The following is a 26,397-nucleotide window of genomic DNA, read 5'->3' on the forward strand; positions in this document are numbered from 1 at the left end:
GAATCCATTGATATGATTCCAAGAAATGGGATTCATCAATCAAACTGTAGCCCCCTGTGTGTGCATACTTGACCTGGCACCCACTCAGTGTGACCTCATCTTACTCTGATTTCTCTTGCCAATGTGGTTTGCATTATGTGCCACTCTTTGTAATTTAAGTGCAATTACAAATCATACTCACTTATGACCCAGTCTAGAACTCTCGTCTAGATGACAGTATTTTGTTGCTGCAACCAAGGTACCAAGAAAATGAATTTTATCCAAGGAATAACTTTTCGGCAATACCACTCTTTTTTTTAAAGATATGCATACATGTCTAGAGCTCAAAAGACTTTTTTTTGCAACCAGTGCAGGTAACATTTGAAATAATCTGTACCAGGCAAATTTTACCTGTACCACTCAGAAGTTAGGAATTGTGGATCATACTAAAACTGTCCAGTAACCACTGTTTGTCATTATTTCTCTTAGACTTCATAATATGTATATAATATAAACACAGCACATGGACCAGTGCAGGTTACCTTAGGTACATGTAGACATCAGAAATACCAGCACAGATCCAATTTTACCTGCACTAACTTACATGTACATATGCAGGTGGCACTTTGAGCCCTGATGTCTGTTGCTGCTATGAGTCAGTGTGATAGCCCATTTTGGCACAAGTAGTTTTCATCACAGCTTTTACACCATCCTCTTGAGAGCTTGAAAACTATGACTTCACAGTGGTCGAAATACTTTTTTTCAGCACTCTGCAATATTGCAGAAGAGTCAAAATTTTGTTCTGCAATTTGGAAATACTTTCTGCAAATACACAAGCCTCCATACTACAATCTTGCAGGTTTATAAGCATGAACTATTGATTAATATGCAAATTAGTGAAGACAAATGTTTGGAAGTACCAAAAGAAACAAAAGATAGACAAGTCAAGACAAGGTTGATGCAAATTAGTGAAGAAGCTCCTGTTGTTTCAGAATAGGAGCTTCAGTGTTGTCTGTCCTTGGGGCCAAGAGCGCCAAATCCCAAGTGCCAATTTTTCCTTCTGCAAAATTGCAGATTGTATAAATTTTTCTTCTGCAATCTTGAAAATCTATCTGCAGATTGCAGACTGCAGACAGGTATTTCGAACACTGCTTCATTTCTTTGGATGGTCAGCTCTTTTGAAAAGAACGTATTTTAATGACCCTCATGATGTTCAGGGGTATAAAATGGCTTTTTGTCAGAAAGGGCTGATGTAGGCACTCAAGCCTTTGTTGAAGAGGGCCGTGTGAGAAGAGCTTGAAAACCTAAATCCAAGCCAGAACATTGGACTGTGTGAATAAAGAAGTGCATCAATTTTGTTTGACCTGTAGCACATCATGCTAGCAAGTAGACCCTAGAAGAATAACAACTGAGAAGTCTCAATCTTGCACAAGGAAAAGAGTAAAATTGTTTTATGCGCAATCAACTAGCACATGTACGTAAACATAGTCTGTCTTAAACCTGGACCTGATCTTGTTTAATTGCTTGGCATTAAGTAATCTCTTGGTTTCTAGGGTCGTTATGCTTATACTTGGCAGTTATCGTACGGTTGGTGACATTTGGTTAGACTTGGCCTGCAGTCAAAGTGTCAAAATCAAATTATAACTGGCTGTGTTTTCATCCAGCTGAGCCCTAGAATTTGTTTTTTTCATGGACAGATTTCTTCGCATTTAGCGCAATCCTTTGTTGCTTTTTACGTATCTATAGTATAAAGGTCAGATGTGCACAAAACACTTGATTGACACTGACCCCTTGTTTTGCAGATGGTGATGGAGTTCCAGGATGGAGGATTTAGTATGGACTACCACAACGTCAAGCAAAAGGAGTTAGACAGCTTTCACCAGGTCTGTGTGTCTTTGATTAAATCATTGATGTAAGAGTAAATTCAATTTGACAGTGAATGCATATGGTAAGATAGGCTTGTAGCTAGTGCAAGACAGATGACACAAGTGCACATGTAGGATGTTTGTAATTCAGTCCTAGGTGTGTTGCTCACAAGTCTAGCTTGCATTCAACTTGAAAGGGTAACTTGTAGTCTTTTGATTTGATGTTGTAAGACATCATCTGCTCAATGTTCACTACTGGATCTGTTCATTTACTTTCTGGTCATAACCACTGAGTCACTTTTCAGTGAGCTAAACTGGATTGAGATTCATTTTGATCCTCACAATATGTTGACATGTTGCCCACTGTTAGAAGCTGGATGTGCTGTCCAAGGATGAGCTGGCCGTGGAGCTCATGGTGACCAGCAAACAGCTGTTCCGAGCGCTGTCCCAGCTTGTGCCGTGTGTGGGCTGTCGGAGAAGGTTGGCGTCTTTTTCCTTGTTGTGAACATTTCATGTTGGCATGTACACAAATAACAGTACTCGTGCTGTTGCACTATGCTGTAATTTAGAATGACAACTTGCAATGGTGTGCTGCTCTTGTTTTAGCATCCTCCCTCACACTCTGACTTAATTTAACAAAATTTGTTCCGTTTGCAGCGTGGAGAGGCTGTTTAACCAGCTGGTGGAGTCTGGTCACCCTGCCATTGAGCCTCTGATCGTCACCCCCCACTCTGTACTGTCCATCAAACATGCCTACCTGTTCGACCCGCGGTCCGTCTACACTCTCTTCTACGTGCACGGGTAAGTCAACACCTGGTGTTCTGTAGTCTTTCTTTATTTAGGAAGAGTTGATATCTACACAACTAAATCTATTGAACTATATGCCATACTACTTAGAGATACTTTAGCATGATCAGTGGCATTTAAATTAGCTGCTTGTCATAACCTTACTTAAAAGCACCTGTGACCTCTTTTGAGTGAAAAGAAGCTCTAAAAAAGATAATTTATGATCCATTTTGTGATCCATGTGTTCTCTGATCTAGGTATATAATGTGAGGATTTCTTTACTTTTCTTGTAGGTCCAGGCTCCAAGACGTGATGGAATCCATCCCGAAGAGCAGCAAGAAGAACAACCGCTGCCTGCTGCACTCCTTGGACACCCACAAGGCCAAGCTGACTGGGTACGCCCCACCCCCCTCCCCCCTTAGCCATAACACGTTCTGTGCCAAAAGGCCATCTTGGCAGGGAGAATGTTACACATGCTGGACATTTGTTGGCTTATTGGTAAAGGTCGTCCGGTTTTGAGGCCATAGGGGCAGTGGGTTGTTAAACTAATGTATCTAGGGCAGTGTTGGAAAGCAGAGCCCATCCCTCTCCTCCCACTGCCTTTTGCCTTGCTAACTGAAGTTAGGTGCCCATTTTACACTTGGATGGCATGAGGAAAGTCATTTTAAAGTGCCCTTCCTAAGGACAGCCAGAAATGCAAGGAATCAAACCCATGACCTCTTAATCTCATGTCACCTTAGCCACTCCTCCATTCAACATGGCGTTGTGTGGCGTAATGGTAGGGCATTTGGCCCGAAACCCATGGGTTCCACTTACATGCCCCAACATTGTGCCCTTAGGAAAGACACTTTGCACAACCTTCTCCCAACATGGTAGTTACTGCAGATTTCTCAGCAGATGGGCATTATTGGAAGAAGAACGTCACTATAAGTTTTGTTGGTTGTTGACTGATTGTGATCCTTTCTCCAGGAGCTGGATTGACGTGTGGGAGTTGTTGTCGCAGGACTGTCGGGACGAGGTGGTGCTGATCAACTGTGAGAGCCTACTGGAGACTATGGAGACCTACCTCAGGAAGCACAGGTAAACAAGGACATCCCTCACTACAAAAACTTTTTGAGGGTGCCTTTTGAAACCAGGCTCTGGACAGTCCAATGATTGGGTTTCAAAGGAGTTGACCAGTTCTTCTTCCTGGAAGACTTTTAAACCAGGTTTAGGCAAACACGATTAAAAAAACCTAACACACTTACCAAGAAAAGAGTTTCGATGACTCAATGTGCTTGGCTAAAAACCTGAGCTGTAGCAAAGCTGCATTGCACTAGTAGCTACTTGAAAAAGCATCATGCTTCACCGCAGTTGAGGTCTTGCGGATGGCAAAAGAAGAAGGAAAAGAAAGGTTATGCAACATAAGGAGCATTGCCTACCACTTACTTGTTCCTTGACTGGATGTGGTCTGCAGTTTGGAATATCTTTATCCCGTACAACCATGAAAAAAATCTTTGTCGTTTTCCAGGTTCTGTACAGAGTGCAAGTCGAAGGTACTGCGTGCCTACAGCCTGCTGACTGGTGACATTGACTCCACCAATGAGAAGGGCTACTGCGCCACGCTATACGAGGGCCTGCGCTGCTGTCCCCACGAGAGACACATCCACGTGTCGGGCGAGACCGACTTCATCGCTCACCTCATCGGCAGAGCTGAGCCCGAGCTGGCAGGAAGGTTGGTTAAATTTTCAAAGTCGAGAAGGCATGCTGATAAAGAAAGCCTTAGTATCATGTTGGAAAAGAAATTGTTAGTCAGGGACTAAGGGAAACTGAAAAACCAATTGTGTAAACTGTCGTCTATCTGGTCTTAAGTTTTCTGATGTCTTATTTTAGAGGTGGGTTTAAGGACAACTCTGTTGGTCTGCTTTGAACAACATCCTCTCTGCAAGGTAACAGAAGACCTGGAAAACCATGTCTTCTGTGTTATGCCAGTTATAATAAAAAAGAGTATAGATAATTGCATGTTACTAACAGGGTATGAAATACCAACCCATAAGCAAAAGGTAAAATTTTGGAACCTACTATTCTGAAGAGAAAGAAAATCTTACTATTCGCATTACCAATTTTTTTTGGACTAATCTTATGGAAGGTTGTACAAAATTGCAGGTATTTCGTACCCTGACTTGTCTTTTTTCCATAGAAGATGGCCACATTGGATCATCCCATGTTGAGGAAAGTCTGCCAGGCTTTAATGCATGAGGAAACAAACATTTCTGGTGAAAAAGAGGGGGCATTTTGTTACCAACCCACTGACGTTGTTATTAAACCCTTTACCAAACGGTAGATTCTCTTCCAGCCGCCGGGAGCGCCACGCCAAGACGATCGACATCGCGCAGGAGGAGGTTCTGACGTGCCTGGGGATCCACCTGTACGAGAGGCTGCACCGCATCTGGCAGAAGCTCCGCGCCGAGGAGCAGACCTGGGAGATGCTATTCTACGTAGGGGTGGACACCCTACGCAAGAGCTTTGAGGTGTGTGTGACCGGAGACTTCTCTATTCCATTACAGTGTATTTCGTAATGATATGTGCAGGGCTCAAAATATTTGTTACAATTTTGTGCACCCAAAATTGGAGCTGTTCACCTAACTTTTGTCTGTGGATGCACCAAGATATCTGTGTAGGGCTATGTACTATTGTACCTAGTTAGTATACAGCATGTTCTTGACATTTAAGCATCAGAAAAGTAATAAAACCTTGCTTTACTTAACATTTTGAAGTTAGCTATGAAATTTGAGTTTATGGCAGTTTTGTCAAAGCTTGTATTCGTGTTTGGTTAGGTGACATTTTACATTGTACCTTGTTTTATGTTGTGCACCCGATTGTTTTTTTTTTTTGTGCACCTCAAGTTAAAATTTCAACACAAGTATTTTTCTTCTTTTCTCCCCAGATGGCAGTGGAACAGAAGCAGGGCTTCACCCAGCTGGAGCAGCTGTGTCTGGAGATCAAGGAGGAGGAGCGCGCCCGCGAGCTCAAGCAGGAGAAGAAACGTCTCAAGCGCAAGAAACGCAAGAACAAGAACGCCACCGGGGAACGGGACGAGAAGGCCGAGGACAAGGTGACTTGTACTGGGGAGGAGGAGAAGGAGAACTGCAAGGTAGGGGAACCTGTATGTAGGAGACACCTTGCAGGTGTCACGCAAACTGCAGGTGTTGCAAACTCTAGAAGATGGATTTAAAAAAGGAGAGCTGCTGAAAGTAGCATTACATTGCAATAAGAGCATAAATGACCCTCAATGATAGCATTAGAAGATTTGCTTTAGGAGGCACTGGGACATGCATTCCGGTGTTCTTCAGGAGTTAGGTACACAAAGTATGCTTTGTTTTCTCAAATCACTGTTTCATTTATATCTTGAGCTCTGAAAACAATGGGCTAAGTATTTCCACGTTGACCCACTGACTGCTATGTTCCTCCCCTTCAGTGTAATGATGTGGATGGGAACACTAGTTGCACTGCCAATGGCTTCAGTGCAACCTACGACCTTCCGAGTGACGACGACGTGGCGGCCTCCACGTGTTCCTGCCCGTCCACGCGCCTCCACCCGCCCTCTTCCAAGGGAAACTCGTGTAGAAGCTATCGCAGCGACTGCGGCTACTCGAGTGGGGTGGAGGGCAGCGAGAGTCTGAGCGGACACAGTTCCAGAGACGGGTCGGACATCGCGTGTTCTGAAGGCATCTGTAACCATGGGTCCATAGGTCAGTTGTGTTTGCCTGTTTCTTCTGTGTCAGTCTTCTCTCAGTATATTTGCAAGGCTATCACAAGTATCAGTGCTCAACATTCATGTAGTACTAAGCATAGACCGAGAGACCTAACCGAGGGCCTTCATGGGGGGTAGTGATTACATATTATGCAAAATTCTTGCTGCCAATTACGAATTACTTTAAAGTCTCAGAGCTGAATATGAACAACTACGGCTAAAGGACTGATTACAAATTACGATGATTTTGGGTGGCTGCCTACGGATTATGAAGACTAAAAAGACTTGATTACACCGTACAAAAAAGGGCATGCAGGCCCTCCTAACTATGTTCTGATGATACTCTATCCAGGTGACATCAGTGGAGAGCCGTGTAGTCACTGTGAGGAGTTAGACGATCCCGGCTGTAGCGACTGTCAGTCCAACTCCAGCTCCGGATCCTCCCCAACCTCCAAGGTCGCCAGTAAGAAAGCTCAGGGCAAGAAGGCAAAGAAGAAAGCAAGTGAAAAGGTAAAGAGAGTCTGTCACAATTGGCACCACTGTATAGAAGACAGGAATTTTTCATTGTGCTTGTCAACAAAAGCTTGACCAAGTTCCATTATAGTGGGTCAAGCTTGGCGAAGTTCCATTATAGAAGGTTAGACATCCATATAAACAGTACTCAAGTCAAGTCAAGTCAAAGCCTTTATTTTCCTTCGAATGCTTGTTCGGCGCAAGGCCGCTTTTCAACAAGGTCGAAGTTGAGGGGAGGGGTCACGGATAAGAACCAAATCAATACAAACATAAATAATAAGTAATTAAATCAATACAATAAGTAAATAAATAAGTTCACAAATAAATCATTAGGTTCGTAGCCAATTCAAGTCCATGGTGAGTCCCAGTTATGTCTGTTCCATAAGTGACTTGAAGGTATGGATGGATGGTGCTGCCCTAATGTAGGGCTGGATGTTATTCCATACCACTGAGCCGGAGTAAGCCAAGCTTCTTCTGTAAGCTTCCAAGTGCGGCCTCGGAGGGATGAGACAGTCAGTAGAAGCTGATCTGGTATTCCGTGCCACTTCATCCCTTCTCAGGCTGAAGACTCGTCTCATGTATGGTGGTAGTGCATTTCTCAAGGCCTTATACACCAGCAGAGCTTTTTGCTGTTGATGTATAGTCTTCACAGTCTTCCAACCAAGGCGCGATAGGATTTCTACTGATGGTGTTCTATATGGAGCTTTCAGAATAAGTTTTCCCACCCGGTTTTGGATTCTTTGCAGCTTGTCGTACTGCACCAAAATCGCTCCATCCCTCACTCAGAAATAATTCAAAGTCTACCGCTACTGGATAAATTACGGATATTACTTACGGACATTTTGAGTGACATCCATGCCTTCTTCAGTTCTGTTAGTTCATTTTACTGACTCCGAACAGTGATGGGTGTCATTCAAAACAGAAGTACTCTCCGTGATTTATCAAGTTTGAATCATCTATGAGTATGTTGTTTGTATTGTACCAAACCATCGTCTTTTAGCCAGTAGATGAGTGGCTTCTGGATAAGCTAAAATGTGGTCCCTAAAAATTAAATTATTTCTTTTTTTTCTTCAGAAATCTGGTGAAAGTAAGGCAGGACAGGGCCTGGTGAATGGGGAGAGAAGGATGCCACCTCCCTCCTCTGCTCCTCCTGCTTCCTTGGGCTGGCAGAGCAGTCTACAGGACATGCTAGAGGTACAGCACTACACTCTGAAATGCTCTCGCAATCTTCATGTCTTTAAGTAGCTTTGCCCCCTATATACCCATAGAGACCTTTTTTTCCTGGGACATGAAACTAGATACCCTGATGTACACTTCAAAAAAGGCTAAGCCCACGTCAAGAGCTGACTGCTAGCCTCTTGATCTCAGAGAATTAGGTCAGCACAATCGTAAAAGACAATTTGTGAAAAGGTTGTATTTTGTTTGAAGGATCATTTGAAATCTCCTGATTTCAGTGTTCAACAGAGGATTTCACGGTTATGAAAATGTCATAAAGGGAATCCTGTGATTCATACATAATGTATGAAAATTTATTGTTGCTTCTTCCACAGGAGTCTTGTCCATCAGAAGACGAAGACTTCATCTCAGAAGAGGACATCCAGCTCTTTAAAGCCAACCAGAAGCACCTGGACAAAGAGCGGGAAAAGTTGCGGGAAACACTGCGGAAAAGATTTGACAGCTTCCAGCGTCGAGAGTTGGGGGGCAAAGCCTGCTCCGAGAACGCCTCGGCAAAATAGTTAAAACCTACAAGCACTCGATAACTCAAAAATCCAGTTTCTTACACTTCTAATTTCTTCCTGTCAATGCTGCTAGATGCCTACTACAATATTTCCTATGAAATTAAATCTATACTACAGCTTCCTATGCCTGCATTCAAATCAAATCACCTAAAATGGCTATTCAACAAGAAATCACTGGGAATGTACATTTTTTCTGAATGGGGATGCTTACTCAGAAAACAGAACCAGAATGTTACAGATATTGGAACATGCACATGCGTAAAAGAAAGGTTTACATGTGAGATAGGACATTACATTTGTTACAGATGGATAGAGTGAGTGCTACAGCAGGACATGACAGTCTATAGTCTAGAACATAGTAGAAGAGACCAGGAAATAGGTATTTCACACATGAGCTTTTATCATAGCTAAAAATGCATGCCTTACAAGTCAACCCGCTTCTCTTCCATATTCTATCTGCTATTGCAAAACCAAAGAATCTGGTGCTGACACACAATTACAACATCTTACTAATAATCAAGGAAAACTGCTTCTGAAAAAAAGTGTCTTCTGCCGTAAACATTAACGAAGACCTGGACCAGAGAACTGTCAGGTTTTTCAAAGGAACACTTTGGATAATTGGGTTTGTCCCTTCAGGTGGTGATAAACACAGTAACTGCCTTTAGAACTGAGCAAAGAAAAGGAAAGTCGTAGATAGCAAAAAGTACAGGACAGTACATTATCACAGTGATGTTTTATGCTGCCTGGTACACCCCTCGTTACAATGTGGAATGACCCATAATGCCTCATGTTGGACTGTTCCATGACAGTTGAGGGGTAGTAAGGTTGAAGGTGTTGGGAATTGTGCCAAAGGGCAAAGCATGCCTTCACCAGGAGGGGCAAAAGACGACAGAGCCCTGCGCTGTTAATTTGGTCCTGGAAAGAAGTTCTAGATACAGAATAACTCACAGAATGAATAAAGAATTATCAAATACTAAGCCAAATGGTATGTGACCATGTTTCTCATTGTGTTTTGTCTCCTGCATACAGCCTGTTTTATGAGAGACGTACCATATTTGAGCAATGAAGTTTTCAAGAACAACTTTCAAGACATGACTTGTAATTTAAAATTAAGCGTTTTTTTAAGACGTATGATTTGAGAAAGTACTAAAAATCATACATCAATTTACTCTAAAGAAACTGAAGGATGTGGTGTACGTAACGTGTAATGTCCTTGATCAGTCATTTATTGGTGAAAAATGAACAGAAACGTTTTGTTTATTCCTTTCAAAATGATCCGGCGTGACGAACAAAAGGATAAGAAAACGTGAGGATGTAAACATGTCAGCTTTGGGGCTGCGTGTTCTCGTTGCGTGTACATGTAGTAAGTTTGTCACGTACGTACACAGACCTTGCTCAATTATTTACGTCATCGTTAGGGTCAGAATTTTGTTTACAAAACACGATGTACATGGGTTGGAAGTTTTGGTAGAGAGGGACAGTCGATCACCTAGTGACCCAGCTGCGAAGCAGGTCCGACCTTGCAAAGGCCTAGAGCGCTCTTCCTTCCAACATATACGTGAGGAGATCGTGGTGATACGGTTATCCTGATAAGATAAAGGATAGATGGAATAAACAGTGGATACATGAAATCACAACAGCACAGTTCGAATTACCATGCTAGTAATGAAAGAGTCGCCGTTTTAGTTTGGTTACTAAAAAAAAAAGGCCGACCAAGAACTTCAAGAAGACTGTTTAGCCAGCTGCCCAAAATTGTAGAACAAAATAGTATCGCTGCTTGTTCTGCGCTTTTAAACTATATTGTATGTCTACCAAGTTATGCTGTTTTCTGCTTGTTTCGGGCGCTTTTCTAAAAGACGGGCCTGTTTAAAGATCTTGAAAGACGTTCAAAAAGAACCAAACGACGCCCCGAAGAAGTCAAATCTGTTTGGAGATTAGCATAACGAGGAATGCGGCCAGTTTGTTTTGGATTCCCAGTTGTCCTAAGCATGTTTTCTTCGGCCATCTTTTGCCGTCGGTCCTGTTTACCAACAGTCAATATTTAGTGAAGTCTGTGTCAACCCTTTCCAGGTGACAAGGGTCATACCAAGTGGAGCGGGTTGGAGGGGGTGTCAATCTTCTACCCAGTGCTGAGTATGTACATATACGTGCTCTATGTGGCCAAGGAGGTTAAAATCAAGTACTAGTAGTATCTGCTCGAATCTTCCAATGAATATAATCCATAGGAGGCACCGGTCGAAAGGTAATAATGTAAACGATCTGCCACTATATCTAAAGGATACTTAAACAGCTATCCGCACAACAACAATACATTGTCATTCCGTGGGCTTCACCAAATGTGGACCAATAACTATTCATTCAGCACCAAAGGTGGCACAGTAGAGAATGAAGAATCCCTTTGTGCATTGGTTGATTTATGATTGTTTGTCGAGATTTCCTAATTCGTGAGCGGATGGGACGATATCCAAGGAAATGACGTCATACGCATTGTGTACTTTCGCTCGATGGTCCGATTACCATAGAGAATACATGTATCTTCTGTGTAACGGACAGCTTCTGTTTACAAATGTGCAAAAACCTGTTCATTCCATCCAGGAGCGGCTTTCATCTTTTGAGAGGGATGGTGCGGGATATTATTTGGCAATATGCGAACGCCATTTGCAAAGGAAAAACAACGTTATAATGCGAGATAATGCGAGTTTCGTGAGAGTATCACGCATGGCAAAACATTCCTAGGAGCTAAGGTGGAACCTAAACAGGATGATCAATTCCCACAGGAACGTATTCGCTGCCCATATTAGGACCCAAGGTGCTTTTTGATCATCATACAGACAGGTGCATTTTGTCACTTCTGCTTTGCACACATTTATAAATCGTACGTATTCCGTCGCACCCTTGAATACAAATGGGCCAAAATCTCCTGATCAAGTGGACAGCTAGCAAAACCAGGAAACAAGAAGAATCATTATAGAGCGACATCGATTAATGTTTGTTAATTACAAATCTGACGTATTTGGTATTCAGGAAGCCAGGAGGCTAGGACCGGACCACCCCTGGGATCCTGCTGACGTGGACCAGTCCTGGTTGTTATAGCAACCGCCGGGGAGACCTCTGACGTCATTCTTTTGGCCGCAATGTAACTTGAAGCGGATCTAGTACCCGTCCGCCAGGCGAAGTAGGTCCAGTAACGGTCCACGGGGTTTTGATTTATGCACTTTCCAACTTTAATATTCAAAGAACAATTATATAGATAACTGTTAAAGAACCCAACACATGCCATCATCACGATGTCCATTGATAGTTGCTTCTACACGGTGTAAAGTGTACATGCGGCTGTCATGGTAGTTGATGATATTTGACTTTGAAAGTTTCGATGAGTGAAAAATAATTAAAAAAATAATGGACACTGGCACAAGTTACTGGATCCAGTGGGATTGAAAAATTATAGTTTCATACTTAAAATTTTGAAAGCTGTGATTAAAAACAGGATGGATAGTAGTATAATTAAGGAAATAGCCGGCTACAACTTGAAGGAATTTCGATATTTTGAATTTTCCAACATGCGAAATTGTTCTTCATTTCAATCAGGTTATAGGGAGAAACTCTTCCTACTTGACACATAAATTTTTAAAAAAATTGTAACTTTCAAGACTTGATACACACCTTTTCCCGCTCGATATTTGATATGCAGGCTGGCACTATTTTCCACTACGCAAAACTCTGGCATAATATACGCAGAAAGCACGTGATCGGTTCTGCATAAAAGCTCAGCACACACGCCCATTGCACTTCCGTGTCTTTCGTGGTGCTGCCTTTCTTTTCAATTGTACCAAAAGTTTTGAATTTCAACGTCAAAACGCTTACGGTGACAGGGCAAGCTCTGCAGCGGCCAGCTTTGTTTAATGTCAGGTCAGGTGAAACACCTGTGATTGATGTACTTTCAACTGCATGAATCGTATATAAAAACAGAGAAATGCAAGCACGGAATGCTGATGCAAACAGTACTTTTAGATTGTAAATGAAATGGTACAAAATAAGCCTGATATATTGCTGGAAGTGTCTTTTTTCAAGCCAATATCATATCTGCGGGCACTCAAGACCGCAACACTTACGCGTAGTGATCTCCTCCGTTGGTTCCGCTTAAACCCGGAACTATTTCAGAGTTGGCGGGCGCGGCCATCTTTGATCAGAAAATTTGTAACGATAAACTTGCAGCTTGAATCGATTCGAATCCAGCCCTTCTTCCATCCATCCACCATGGCTGACAGAGAGGACGAGGTCTATAAAGCTAAGCTGGCAGAGCAGGCTGAGCGATACGATGGTAGGTTACCTTCCTTCCTAAAAATTCGCCATCAAAGTCAAGCTATGCCGAATACTTCCTGTTCTGCCTGATTTGGGCATCTGCAGAGAAAAAGGTGTGGCATCCTATCGAGATATGCAGACATTTCAGCACAGGACGAAGCCTTTCCCATCCGTCGATTTCATTCTGTAGCATCTCCAAAGATAACTGAGGGTAAAATCAGAGCTAAAGGAAGGCGGAAATCACCGCTAGCGGGCCGCCATCTTGAGCCCCTCCCAACCTTAGCAACTGAAAAATCGTCCTCATGATGACTCATTCTCCAAACGTTTTCCCGCATTACGTCGGTGGCTCCGTTTAGAAACATCACCAGACCGTTATTTTAGCCCCTAGCGTATTTATTCTCTTATAAAATGCCGCTATGGATGTAGTATTTGCTTCTTTGCCTTGCTTGATGACCGTCAGGATAGTTGTTAGCTACCTGCATCCGATCTGGATTCGATCCAAGTTCATCCGTAGGCGAGAGCAGATCGGACTCATCATCGGGTGTATCCCGACAGGGGCAGCAGGGCGACACCCCGTCCGTCACCGCCGTTTTACATGCTCCTATAAATCATATATTAAAACTGTCCATAAATCTCATCACAAATCAACGCAAACCAACGCGTAAACAGTGCAGATTTTGACAGATACGGTTCCAAGGGGTAAAATTGAAATTTTCGCCCGTCCCACCAAAGTAGGCAAAACATGGAAGGGAAAAAGCTGCCAGGTTTTGATCGATAGTTGCACACACACCATTCCCAATTCAACTCCGATTAATAAAGCTTCCAAATCAGTTAGCATTTCTGCATTTCCGGTGCCAACAGTAGGCTGTTTGCTTCAAGCAAAACATCGGATGACATTTATGCATAAACCCGTCTTAATTTAGGGTGAATATCTCTTAATTAGCATAGCCAGTTAACATTGGCAGATAGCAAAAACTCTTATTATTATTTCAGGAGTTGATTCCAACTTAATTAACAGAAAGCTGAGATGATGAGGGAAATGTGTGAGAAAATTTCCTTTCTTGTCCCAGTCTTGGTCCCTTATCTGAGGGTCTTGGATATTCCACATTCTGTACAGTCCTTAGTTAGTATCAAGTGCTATGTCTACATACTTGAATGTGCTTTCTTCCAGACCATATCGTCTAAATAGAGCCATTGTACAGCAAGTTTTTTTTATGTTTTCACCAGTGGTTTTCACGTCTCAGCTAATCTTTTGATTAATTTTTTAATGAATACTGTAGATCATTAGGAGATATGTGCAGTTGTAAAATGGTATGTTTGCCACAGTATCAGCAATTTCAATTCACTCAATACTTAACGATATGTATAAAAATGTCAAGACTGTTGTTATCATAGAATGTAGAAGTGTATCCTTGCTGTATGGAATATCTGAATTTTTGACTTAGATTAGAATAGATGTATGCTGGCAATATTGTCATAATGTGCCCCCAAGCCTTGCCCAGTTGTAGTAGTAATACATGTTGTTGTAAATGTGAACTTTGGAACGCACTTCTAACTAGTGCCAAGTACTAGAGGCCAAAGTACACTGTTGACACAAACTGCTGCATTATTTAGGTGTTAACAACTGCTTTGTCCAAGGTACTAAAATTTTCATTAGCATGTAATCATTAGTTAATTTTGTAAGTCACACTCTAGACAATGGTACGGTTATTATCACTTAATGTGGATGAATAGTAAACTATACCTCCTTTTGGATAAGAACCATAGGAATCAAATCCTGTAGGTTACAGAATGTTCATGAGATGATTTGCCTAAAGCCTATAGGCTATACACCGGTGAAAGTACCCACATCACCTCAGGCACTTCATGTATCCACTTTCACTATCTTTATTCTTCATTCAACATGTACATGATGTATGTTAATTTGCTTGTTCTAGGATACAATCAAATACTACCTGTGGCCATTATTGTATAGCACAATATATTTTGATGTTATCATACAATGTAGTCGAGTAGAATTCAGTCCCAATTGCTATATATACCAAACAAATATAATGTAGAGGGCCAAGACCTGTTTTCAGCAACACTGTATCTTCCTGAACAGTGTTATCCAAAATACAAAGGTCAGAGAAGAAACTGCTGATTTCTAGAGTATAGAATACACATTATGATTTAGAACTGGGCTGTTCCAAACACCTTCTACCCCCCCCCCACTAACATTTTTTTCACACCAATTCCATGTCATCATTTATTGACATGGAATTGGTGTGAAAAATACTCAAGCAAGCAATTAATTTCTAAATGTTTGGACGTAGCCAACCATCTTTGAATATCATGACATTTGGCCTTTGAAGGTGTGTGACTACCTGGGATGATTGATGGCAGCTTATGGAAGAATCCAGAAGCAGAAAAATCACGAAGAGACAGCACGATATGCAAATTGGGATGCTGCTGCTATACTAGACATGCTACATGAGTCAAAGTATGATACAGCCAATGTCCAAGATGTGTATCTGTATGCTGGAGACACCATAATTTCTATTGTTACATATTCATCCTTACTTCCTGTGGTATTTGTTATTTCCCCTGTATTATCCCATAGCAAATGTATGAGCCCTCTCTACACGAGTTATGTAAAATCTACTTAACAACTAAAATGCTGTATTCATGGTTGGAAATCTGGAATTGGTCCCAGCGAGCACGAACTCGTGAGATTTTGGAAATTGTTCACAAAAGACTCTTGTTACCTTAAGATTTGAAAATAATTCATTTCAAGTATAGCTATGAATATGCCTACATGTGCATCATACTATAGGTAGATTCTGTCCACAACAGTTATATGCAGTAGAGACAATCACCATGAACATGTGACTTACTTTGCTGTTTGTTTGTGTCTTGTTAGCTTAGTTCCTTTTCAAGAACATGTGTTACGTTTCCCAAATGTTGCTTAAGTGCCTTTTTAATATGCATTCGAGTCAGACAAATCAGGAAGATATGGATAAAACCTGGAACATACAGATCTACTTATGTATACTATTATCCCAGTCATATTATGTATGCAAAAAATAGGGGACACCGAAGAGCATCATGTAAAAAACAAATATTACTGATTTCCGCAGAATTTTTATCAGCTTCCATTTAGCTTTCCTCATCGGCTGCTTGAATCAAAATCAGGTATATACAGATCCAGGTAATTTTAAAATTTACGGATGAAAATGCATGTGTTTGAACAAATACAGCTATTAGCCAAATTGAGTTTGAGCCAGCAATCTTCTCTTGGAGGAGTTAAATCGTGTGCAGAGGCCTTGAAAGTAATGGGCTATATTGCAGTCTTTAGTGTCCAGCCTGGCTTGCTATGATCAAAGTAAACTGACGGCGTGATAGTCATAGTGTAAGTGATGGTGTTAGGCATCGAGTCGTGACTAGCATCATTACCGTATTAGGACAAAGAAGAAACTAAAAAGCCAACATTTGTTTTTAGGGAATGCATCCCTCCCCATCTTTTCCAAATGTGTTATCCCAAATGCATACAGAAGAGAAAATGTGGTCTTCCAGAGGGTGGAAAATATAACAGCCGTACATGATGGTCAGGGATGAGTGTAGGCTGTTCCAAACATATTGCGTATCCCCCATTAAGGTGTGGTCCATAAAATGTTTCTCCAGCTGTCCTCATACCAAATATTAGGATGAAAAGTATGTAAATTATCATCTCATCTGCATTATAAAGAGATAAGTACTGTCATTACTTGATGTGGAAAACTATGTCACTTAATAGTTACCTTCACCAAGGAGGTTATGTTTTTTTTATAGTTCAGTATCATTGTGTTATGGTGTTTTTAATTTTTTGTCTGATGAGATATGCACAGTTGCACAACTGAATCACTTTCCTTTCGGAATGCTCTGTTGTTACATGGGGCATGAACCAACCTTACTAGTTACTGTCTCAATTGTGTATACACACCGGTGAAGTGGACTGGAAAAAGGTAGATCATACAATTCACTAAGGATAACAATTATGTATCCTAGATACGAACATACACTACACAACTGGCCAGTATTGTTTGCTGAAGTATGGCTTTGTGTCAGTAGGATCAACAAGGATCAAGATGCTCTATTTTGTCCAACCTGCAGACTATTTTGTCCAACCTACAGGCTGTTACAATTTTGCCAGCAGTCTAGTTACATTGTCTGCAATGACAAGATAGTACTATACATATTGTAGGGACAATTTTACCTCTGTGTTAAGCCTTTAATCAGAGCACTGGTGCAAGTAAAACTGCTTCACAGAGTGATATCTTGTACAATAGACATGGTGGATAACAATTTGCTAGGAATACAAATACTGTGCCGTTCTGTTTGCTTGTCACAAACATCTTGCTCACGCCTCAGCCCAGAGTCCCTAGCCCTGTGTGCAATCCAAACAATGAAGATTTTGAAATAAAGACTAAACTTTAAGTTTAACCTTAACACAGGAATGTATTGGGACTTGCCCAAATTTTTGGCTGAATCCATCAACCTTGTTCATGGAATGGACCCGTCTACTCTTGAAACGTGACGTCATAGACACGTGACCGTAGTAGCGGGTTATACGTGCCAGATAACTTGTGTCGCCCCCCGTCTCTGTTCAGCGTAGGTCTGTGAGCTTTAATGTAGACCACCTCCTACACCCCTCTTGCAAAGAAGTCCGGTTCAGAATTGAGGATTTCCACAGAGTCCCGGAGATTCAATAATCAATATGAATATGTTGAGAGACCTCTAAATGAAGGTTTTGTGAAAAATATCCATCTAACATCCTTACCTCCCCTCCCTGTACAGAAATGGTTGAGGCCATGAAGGCGGTTGCGGAGCGGAACACGGAGCTGAGTGTGGAGGAGAGGAACCTGCTGTCGGTGGCGTACAAGAACGTGATCGGAGCCCGGCGCGCCTCCTGGAGGATCATCAGCAGCATCGAGCAGAAGGAGAAGGACAAGAACAACGTGGAGAGGGTGGAAAAAATCACGGAGTACAGGTTGGCGGTAAGGCCTAGCTGCAAGCACCACCTTGTCTTACACCACACCAGCCGAATCAGTTGTTTCTTGGATGGGCTCTTGAACAAAATCCTGCTTCTGATTCATGAAGAAATAACTGTACAACTCTTCCTTTGCTTTTGTTTCACTTGGCTCTGGTTTACAATTTTGTTTCCTTTTTTGAGTTTGTAGTAAACTATATCAACAACTTGCAAAGGTCACAGCTACAGATAAACTATCATAAACCACATATTGCAGGATAGAGAAGAGAAAATCCAAGAAGCAACCGATTAAATTGGTGTGGCCATCTCTTATTCTGTGTGCATGTTCAGACTTCACATGTCGAAAAGTAAAATTGAGAGATTTACTGGATTGTGGTATGGCGTCTTCTTTTTTATTTCTTGTTGTTGACAGAATATAAAGAAACTTTTTTTAACGTTCAGGTGGAGCAGGAGCTGAAGTGCATTTGTGATGACATCCTCGACGTCATCGACAAAAACCTTATCCCTTCAGCCACGGCAGGCGAGTCCAGGGTCTTCTACTACAAGATGTAAGTCTTCTAATAGCTTTGCACTGGTCCACACCATTATCTTATTACTTACTGTCTGCATATTCTTATATCACTTCACTATCTAGCTAAGCACATCAGAAAAACATACTACACCTGTGTGAAAACATTTTTCTTAGGATGTTAAGTCAATGTTGCATCATGTCACAATAGCAGTTGCATCAGAATTTTGCCCGTTACAGATAATGTATTTTCTAACACAACCTTTGAAAACTATAGAGTGGATGTCCTCCTTGATCATGCAAATACCACATTAAAAAGAGACAGTCTGCTGGTTTGCTATTTAGCTTCATTTTTTGAAACCTATATCAAGAGACCAGTTTACAATAGATGAAGAAAAAAGTAAATTTTGTGTTCTGTCGCGCCTACAGGAAGGGCGACTACCACCGGTACCTGGCAGAGTTCACCAAAAGTAACGACAGGGCAGCGGCCGCCGAGAACAGCCTGCTGGCCTACAAGGCCGCCAACGACATCGCCATGATGGAACTGGCGCCCACACACCCCATCCGCCTCGGTCTCGCCCTCAACTTCTCCGTCTTCTACTACGAGATCCTGAACTCACCCGACCGCGCATGCCGTCTCGCTAAAGTAAGCTGGTAGATAAGTACAGCATTGAACAGGATGTAGTAGAGGGGATTCATTCCTTAAGCTAACCGACATCTTGCACACGCAGTTGTCCCTCAGTAAGACACCTAGAGCCACATAGTTCCCGTTAAGAGCTTTTATTCAGCCTGTCACACAGCATTGAACAGGAGCAACTATCAGAGGTATCATGCATTTAAAAGAAAAAGGCCTAGTTCCTCAAATCAGACCAGGATCTTGTACTGATGGTACCCTTTCCTGTAAAAAAACGGTTAGAATTCAGCAACGAAAATTGCCTTGTTGCTCATTTGGCCATAGAGATATATGTTATCATACTTGAGCAGTTTCAGCCTCTTACAGTAACCGGAAGTAGGTCAGGGAGTCTTTATTGAACCACCCTCGTAGAACATTTCAACATTGTAACCAATGCAAGTTTAACACACTTCTGAGACACTTCTGTTGGACAGGCGGTATTCACAGTTTAGCGTGAGAAAACAACTTGCCTGCAACCCGTCTGGCTACCAACCAAAACCAAATATGTAAATAAAGGTGGCCAATGTATGTCTGTCTTGTCACACTCACAGGCAAAGAAACAGTAACAGTTTAGTCTCGCGCATGGTGGAATTTCCTGGATGAAGTGTCCATAGCAATAAGAAATAAATTGGCTTCTGCCAAGGTATCACTGTTTAGGATGGGATGTAGGATTTATTTGCTTGGTGGCTGCAGTTGGGAAGAAAGCTGCTAGGGGCATGACCCTATCTTGTCCAAAATTTCTTCATTTCTTCCTTAGGCTAAGGCATATCACTCAACAAACTTCTCCAGACTTTGGTGCTTCCTATGTGATTTCCAGCTACAGTAAATTCATTCCTGTGACATCCTCTTGAATACCAGTTAGGCCGACAAGACATGTATATGTCTGACCATCCCCACACCCCCAGTGACACACACCAAGTAGAGACAGTCTTACTGCCATGTAAGGGGAGGCTTAACTTGTCACACCAGACATGGCATGCTTGGCTGACAGCTGTTTGAAATGTTACTGGTAATGCCTGGAGCAGGGTGCAGCGCTTTATCTTTCAGCAGGCATAAAGAGCCAAACAGGAGATAAGAATGTCAACAGTCCACTTGGAAATGTCTCATGCTGAAAGAAGATACCCGAAAGGGAGTGGTAGTTAAACATGTACAAGTTGTACCGCATTGTCATTGCAAAGAAGCAAACACAAATCAACAGTGAAATGACAAGAAGAGATTAAAATCACTAGCATTCTTATGTCCTCCAGAACTGGTCCCTTGCTCTTTTACATTTATAGTATCTGTTCCTTTGTGCAAGTGCCGAGGCAGTTAAGATCAGCCCTATGTGGCATCACTTGTTGTAATGGTCAGATCAGTTAGCCCAGAACCAAAATGTCCCGGGTTCAAGCCCCTGACATGCTCAATGTTGTGCCCTTAGGAAAGGCACTTTGCAGGACGTTCCTAATTGTATGGTGGGTTGATACTCACCAGGCCTTTCAGCCAATCGTTGATACTGTGTCCAAACACTGATGATACAGAGAGGGATTTGGGTTGCCAATGTGCCAAGATCTGCAAATCTGCCACCAAGAACTGTAAACGAAAGATCAGCCCTATTCCTTAGCCTGTACTCGAGGAGAGCTCATGGTTGTTGTTGTTTGTTTATTTGTTTGCAGGCTGCATTTGATGATGCCATTGCAGAGCTGGACACACTGAGTGAAGAGAGCTACAAGGACTCCACACTCATCATGCAGTTGTTACGAGACAACCTGACCCTCTGGACATCAGACATGACGACGGACGGTAAGGACGATGGTAACACAAACTCGCTTGTTTCGGGCTCCAAGGACCCACCTGCATGTGTGCATGTTTGAGATTGTAAAAAGAACCATAAACAACTTACGAATTTAACATTAGTCTGATACATAACAAATGTACATGACACCTGTAGGCTTGACTTTTGTTAAACGTAACTACATATGAAGTTGAAATATTTTGGAACTAAATCGTACTAAATGTCACGATGCCATTAGAAAATTTGAATGTGCATTTAACATGTTAAAACATAGGCTAACAAAGTGAATTAGTTTCTCTAATTACTGTAGGGTTTGATTAATTGAAATATAATCAGTATGAACGCTAACTTGACTGATATATTGCCAAAGAAGTTCAATTGTTCAGTAGTGGTTAACATAATTTCATTCTTTTTTCATGTGAATTTCAATTGCTTTCCTGTTTTCCTATTTTTGCGGTGGTCCCCCTCCTGTTTTTGCGCGACTGACGTGCTGTTTCTGTCCTGTTTTTGCAGGTGAGGGAGGAGACAAAGAGCAGGTGCAGGACGTAGAGCAGGGAGAGGACGCCCAATGAGCACACTTTGCCGCGTCACTCTGCCCCCTTTAATTTGTGTTTAGATCTCCCGACAAGTTTAGCACACACTTTCTTACTCAGGCACCAAGCCTTGTACGAGCCAGAGGCAGAAAATAGGAGAGAGGGGTGTCAATCAAAATGACAACCTTGTGGCACGTGTTGGTCACGGATGAGACACCAGTGTCACTTTAGAGAACCTAGACTCATAGTTTCCCCCCAAAATTCAATTAGAAGACTGATTGAAAGGAAGAAAGAAATAATTGAGAATTTCACGTAATGTTAGGATCGTCTGCCGTGAGTCTATTTCTCCACAGACAGAGATTTCTGTCCTTCTCAAAGCTAGGGAAGTATCATGTCAGTTTTCTTCTCGCCATGATATATATTGTTGTTTTCGTTTAGTGCACTTATTCCCTGTACTGACCGATTTTTTTGTCATCTGGATTATGTCGTGGGGAAAATTGTTTTTTGAATGTGTCCAAAACCCTTCTTGATTCTGTAGTGAGTTAGCATGACATATTTAGCTTCGAGATCAGAGGGTTTCTCTGAATACCACGGCCCGATGCGGCCGTTAGGAAATGAGGTTTTGTGTTTGCCTACTATCCTTCAATTTAAATTATGATACCATGAGTTTGCTTCCAATGTTGCCATGTAGTAGTACTAAGCCCATGTGTAACCAGACGACACATAACGCGCCGTGTTTCAGTTCTGCAAAGGTACTGGCCAAAATTCCACACTCAGTTCTGCCGACAACTCAGAGCAGGTGATCCTTTACTAGTCCTACAAGCTGGGCTGCCTCTCGGCTACGGACCTACTCATCTGAACTAACTACCAACCATTTAATCCATATCTCTGAACCCTCTATCTTAGAACTGATGTAGTGAGGTAGGCTTGTTATGTGTCTTTAAGTTTAACGTAGTCCAAAAGCCAGTCTTGTAGTTGTCATGTCTATATTTACGATTGGAGACAATGATTGTTGATTTTGAGTTTCATGAGTTTTTCCCTTCCATGTAGTCAGTAAGTCACTTGTATATGAGTGCCATCAGGAACACTGTATTGCTGCAGAACATACAAAGGAAGAAAAAAAATGTAGTACCTTGTGGGGTTGAATATTGTGAATTGGCTGCCGTTAACGCAGCTCTAGAAATCTACCAAACATTAACTGTGTCCGTTCTAGACCAGTCAGTGACAACCAAAATTCGCCTGGATATAAAAAATGGTACTTTCATCGCTTTGTTTTTCCTCGTCGTCCAGTCCCGCTACGCATAGACATATCATGGGCATTACATCATTACATTCCGAAAGTTCCTTGTTGTGTAGTAGCAACTGGTTGTTGGGTGGTTCTCCTTCTCTGTGGCGCTGTTTTCAAAGGTTTGGCATGGCTCTTATATGAGACAGCAGACAATGCTGAAGTTGACTTTCCCTATGTGATAGCAGACAATGCTGAAGTTGACTTTCCCTATGAGATAGCCTGAACTGAAATCTAAAGGCTTTGGGGTAGTCAGAAGTTGTCACGGTCTCTGGTTGAGCCTGCCTTGGGAATGGAAAGCCAGAATGCTGTCTTGAACATCATGTCAGCTTCCATTTGTTAAGCTACTTGCAAAATTGTTCTTTGGAAAGGCAAAAGAACGGTAGACATGACTGTGATAGGCCCCTGACCAGTGTGCCGCAGAAGTGAAAACTTGAGGCATGAAATTATGGTCAACACCAAGAGAGGGGAGATTGTTCAAAGAAGTTGATTGCTTGGGAAAAGTCAGTAGCACAACAATTTTGGAAGATGACTGGTGTAAAATCACAGCCTGCTTTTTGAATTCCATGTCAGGAAGGAGGCAGTTTTATCACTCGCCTTGTACGATCAGTCAGCAGCTCCACCTAGTGGTTTTTATACTAACTGCATGTGTTGGAAGTGCAGCTGTTGTGCAGGGCAAGAAAGGTGATATTTCTGCCTTGTGAAGACTGTTCGAATCATTACGTATTGAGAATTGAAGGGATGGTCGGTGCATGAGTTGAAGAGAATCGGTAGTTCTCACCTCGCTCATGTCAGCAGCCATTGGAAGTGGGAACACCAAGGGGATCTATGGAAACAAACGATAAAACAACCCAAGAAAATTCCAAAAGCGAAAAACAAGTAGGAATCGGCCATTTGGGACGTTGAATTATAACTTAGTGTTATTACTGGATTTGGAGCCTTCAGTTGATGGTGCTAAAAAAAAAAGTGATGCGTAGTCCCCCACACCCAACAACTGTTGCCTGTATATCTAGATTTGTATTCAAGGATTGTACCTTTGTAAACTGATGTCATGCTTTTAACATTAAATTGGTTGTTAAATGATGCAACGCGTCCTTGGTCTTAATTGTGTAATAACTTCTAACTACAGATCAAACACAGAGTTGCGGGTCATGTCTTGATGGTTTATTTTGTGAAGAAAGCTGCTGAAAAATGCCAGCCAGCAAAGTACTCACTGCACCCTCTCTATGTTCAAGGATGTACTGCAGTACCAATCAATGTTGCTAGGTGGCGCTGTGAGACCAGCAGTTACATTAAACCTTGGTATCTGGTGAATACAGATATAACAGGGTCATGCATGTGATTCTAAAGCAATTTCTCACATTTCCTGAAACTATTCTTATGAATCCTTCGTAACAAAATTTTGAAACCCATGTAATGTTACTGCTCTTTACTTGGAGCTTTGATGTACTTTGGGTTTCATACATCGGGTTTCCTGTCAACTTTTTTTCCCACCATTTTCATACCCATCTGTCCAAACCATGTTCTTTCTTTCTCTTGAAAGAGATATTCTCGAGTCAAACAGTGGACACACCACAACACTTCACAGTTCATCATATTTATTTACAAACACTAAACACAAAAAAAGGTATATAAAACACATCTGTACAAGAAGATAGCAACCTTGACCACTGTACAATACGTTTATCTCCAAGTAGATGGGGGTAATATTTTCTGTCTACCCATTTTCTGTCACCCCCCAAAAAATGTTAGATTAACTTTTAATCCCTTCTTCCAAAATCTGCTTGGAGATTACATTAGATCAACAAATATTGAGTTCAACACTGTCGTGGTAGATAATCACATACAGCAACTTGTTAATAATGACAAACATTGTAACCTTTATATCAATCTTGAGCATATGTGGCTGTTGTCTGAGGTATAATTGATAATTCTTGCTTAACGTTACATATACATTGTCCTCAAAAGCAGGCTATGGTTGGTGTTGATATATATACAACGTGTGAGCAGTTTTGCTTCTAAGCAGTTTCCTGATTGCTGTAGCACTGTTAGGCAAGAGAACATGGCAGCCTTCATCACAAAAAATAGGGGACAAAATCGTTTGAAATTGCATTCTTGCCACATTACACAAATTTGATTCTTGTGTACCCTTTGTGTTGGAATAAAGTTTAGCATCATGATTACTACCAACACAGATCAACTTCCATGTTACTGGACTAGTTAGAAAGCCTGCTGTAAAGGCTAGAAATGCTATTAATTAACAATGGCTTTGATGAACTTGTGGCTCAACGTTGTCAACTGACTCATTATAGCTTAACATGGCAAGTACACTGTATCAACAAAAATACTCATTGACATTTACACAAACAATTTTCTTACTTAAAACACAAGGTCACTGCAGTAGTACCAGGATCATATGTATGTTGGTCGTTCTGGGGTACATACAGTCTGTTCCCCACATTATAGACAATGTAACAATGTAAAATATCTTAAAATTCCTGTCAATGATCATTCTTAAATAACTGTCTTGCAATATTTGACATCTATTTTCCACTTGAGTATAAGTCACATACTCTTTGTAACAATGTCATCACACAGTTTGCTATAATCCTATAATTAACATGTAGTACATTATATCATACCACCACACAACACAATATGACAATAATACATTGCTATGTGATGAATTATATAATCTGTTAGGAACCAACTCACACATAAAATTTCAGTGGTTTTAAATAGCTTGTGACATAAAATCAAATTGGAAATCTGAATACATGTTAAAACATAGCTCTTTTTTTATCTAGGTATTAACTCATAACTAAAACATAGGTTCTCTTACACTAAGTTAAAACATTCTAAATATTGTCATGTACACATACTTCCTCTAGATCTGTGCAGGAAACCTGTATGCATGGAATTGAGAAATCATAGATTATGTTAATACAATATGTTAATACAATATGTTAATACATCAATTTCTTGAGTTTACAGACTTTACAATGATTTTGGATTTTCAAATATTAGGCAACAGATCTCTAACCCGACTTAAATCTTTTAGATCTCTATGGCTCAACGATTCGGGACGGATCCACGATACACTTAATGAAGAGACAGTCATCCACGATGTACCCTCGTGTCTTGAGGGTCTGGTGTGAGACAAACTGCGGGTAGCCAAAGCCGAGCGACTTCTTGTCGTGGTGGCTGGGCTTCTGGAAGTGTTTCCAGGTGGGGTCTGGGATGAAGGACTCTGTCAGGTGTTCCCGCTTGTTGGTTGGGTCTCCCTGGTCCATCACCATGAACGTCATCGCGTGGGTGAACGGCCACTGCAGGAGCGAATCGTACTCTCCCGGCAGCAGGCGTACGTAGAGAGACAAATGCGACCCTTCACCAGAACCGTTACCGTTGAGGAACACGGACAGAGACAGCTTGTACCCGTGCTTCCCTGTAAAGAAGGGAGGGCTGACAAGTTCACAGTTGTTGCTGGCTTTGGCTTCCTTGAATTTGGCATCAACGTCGGCGATCTTCCACAGCAGCGTCCCGTCCTGGTTGGTGGTCACGGTCTGGAGCTGGTTCCTGAGTTGCGAGATGTCGTTCTTCTGTCGGCTGACCAGTTGGCACATGAGTTTGAGGTGAGACCCGCTCTCCTGTTGTAGATGTCTGTCCAGGGAATTCCGGGGACACTGTGGAAGTCACAAAATT

General features: G+C 41.7%; 3 protein-coding genes across 5 annotated transcripts in view; 2 read left to right on the top strand and 1 right to left on the bottom strand.

Annotated features, from left to right (window-relative positions):
* The first annotated feature begins 1,755 nt into the window (after window positions 1–1,755).
* On the top strand, window positions 1,756–9,598 carry LOC109465759 (gametogenetin-binding protein 2-like). 2 transcript variants are annotated; one of them, XM_019763195.1, is made up of 12 exons: window positions 1,756–1,862; window positions 2,215–2,324; window positions 2,502–2,645; window positions 2,924–3,025; window positions 3,600–3,710; window positions 4,141–4,344; window positions 4,954–5,140; window positions 5,557–5,763; window positions 6,088–6,361; window positions 6,716–6,873; window positions 7,951–8,070; window positions 8,427–9,598. In XM_019763195.1, the coding sequence occupies exons 1-12, from the start codon at window positions 1,782–1,784 to the stop codon at window positions 8,610–8,612; spliced, it is 1,884 nt and encodes a 627-aa protein (XP_019618754.1). In that variant the 5' UTR covers window positions 1,756–1,781; the 3' UTR covers window positions 8,613–9,598. The 2 variants fall into 2 exon arrangements, with proteins under 2 accessions (XP_019618754.1, XP_019618763.1); XM_019763204.1 differs by having other exon boundaries at window positions 4,966–5,140.
* Window positions 9,599–12,742: 3,144 nt separating this feature from the next.
* Window positions 12,743–21,665, top strand: LOC109465243 (14-3-3 protein epsilon-like). Of its 2 annotated transcripts, none has more exons than XM_019762398.1 (6): window positions 12,743–12,936; window positions 17,733–17,932; window positions 18,367–18,473; window positions 18,863–19,079; window positions 20,759–20,897; window positions 21,391–21,665. In XM_019762398.1, the coding sequence occupies exons 1-6, from the start codon at window positions 12,873–12,875 to the stop codon at window positions 21,447–21,449; spliced, it is 786 nt and encodes a 261-aa protein (XP_019617957.1). In that variant the 5' UTR covers window positions 12,743–12,872; the 3' UTR covers window positions 21,450–21,665. The 2 variants fall into 2 exon arrangements, with proteins under 2 accessions (XP_019617957.1, XP_019617967.1); XM_019762408.1 differs by having other exon boundaries at window positions 20,759–20,885.
* A 2,611-nt stretch (window positions 21,666–24,276) lies between these two features.
* LOC109467762 (TNF receptor-associated factor 4-like) overlaps window positions 24,277–26,397 on the bottom strand; it is a 32,400-nt gene continuing 30,279 nt past the window's right edge. The window contains exon 7 of the mRNA XM_019765817.1: window positions 24,277–26,378. Within this exon, the coding sequence (XP_019621376.1) occupies window positions 25,761–26,378 (618 nt within the window). The 3' untranslated portion in view covers window positions 24,277–25,760. The remainder of the gene's footprint in view (window positions 26,379–26,397) is intronic.

This window comes from Branchiostoma belcheri, unplaced genomic scaffold (assembly GCF_001625305.1).
Source record: "Branchiostoma belcheri isolate BF01 breed outbred unplaced genomic scaffold, Haploidv18h27 scaffold1, whole genome shotgun sequence".
Classification (NCBI taxonomy): domain Eukaryota; kingdom Metazoa; phylum Chordata; class Leptocardii; order Amphioxiformes; family Branchiostomatidae; genus Branchiostoma; species Branchiostoma belcheri.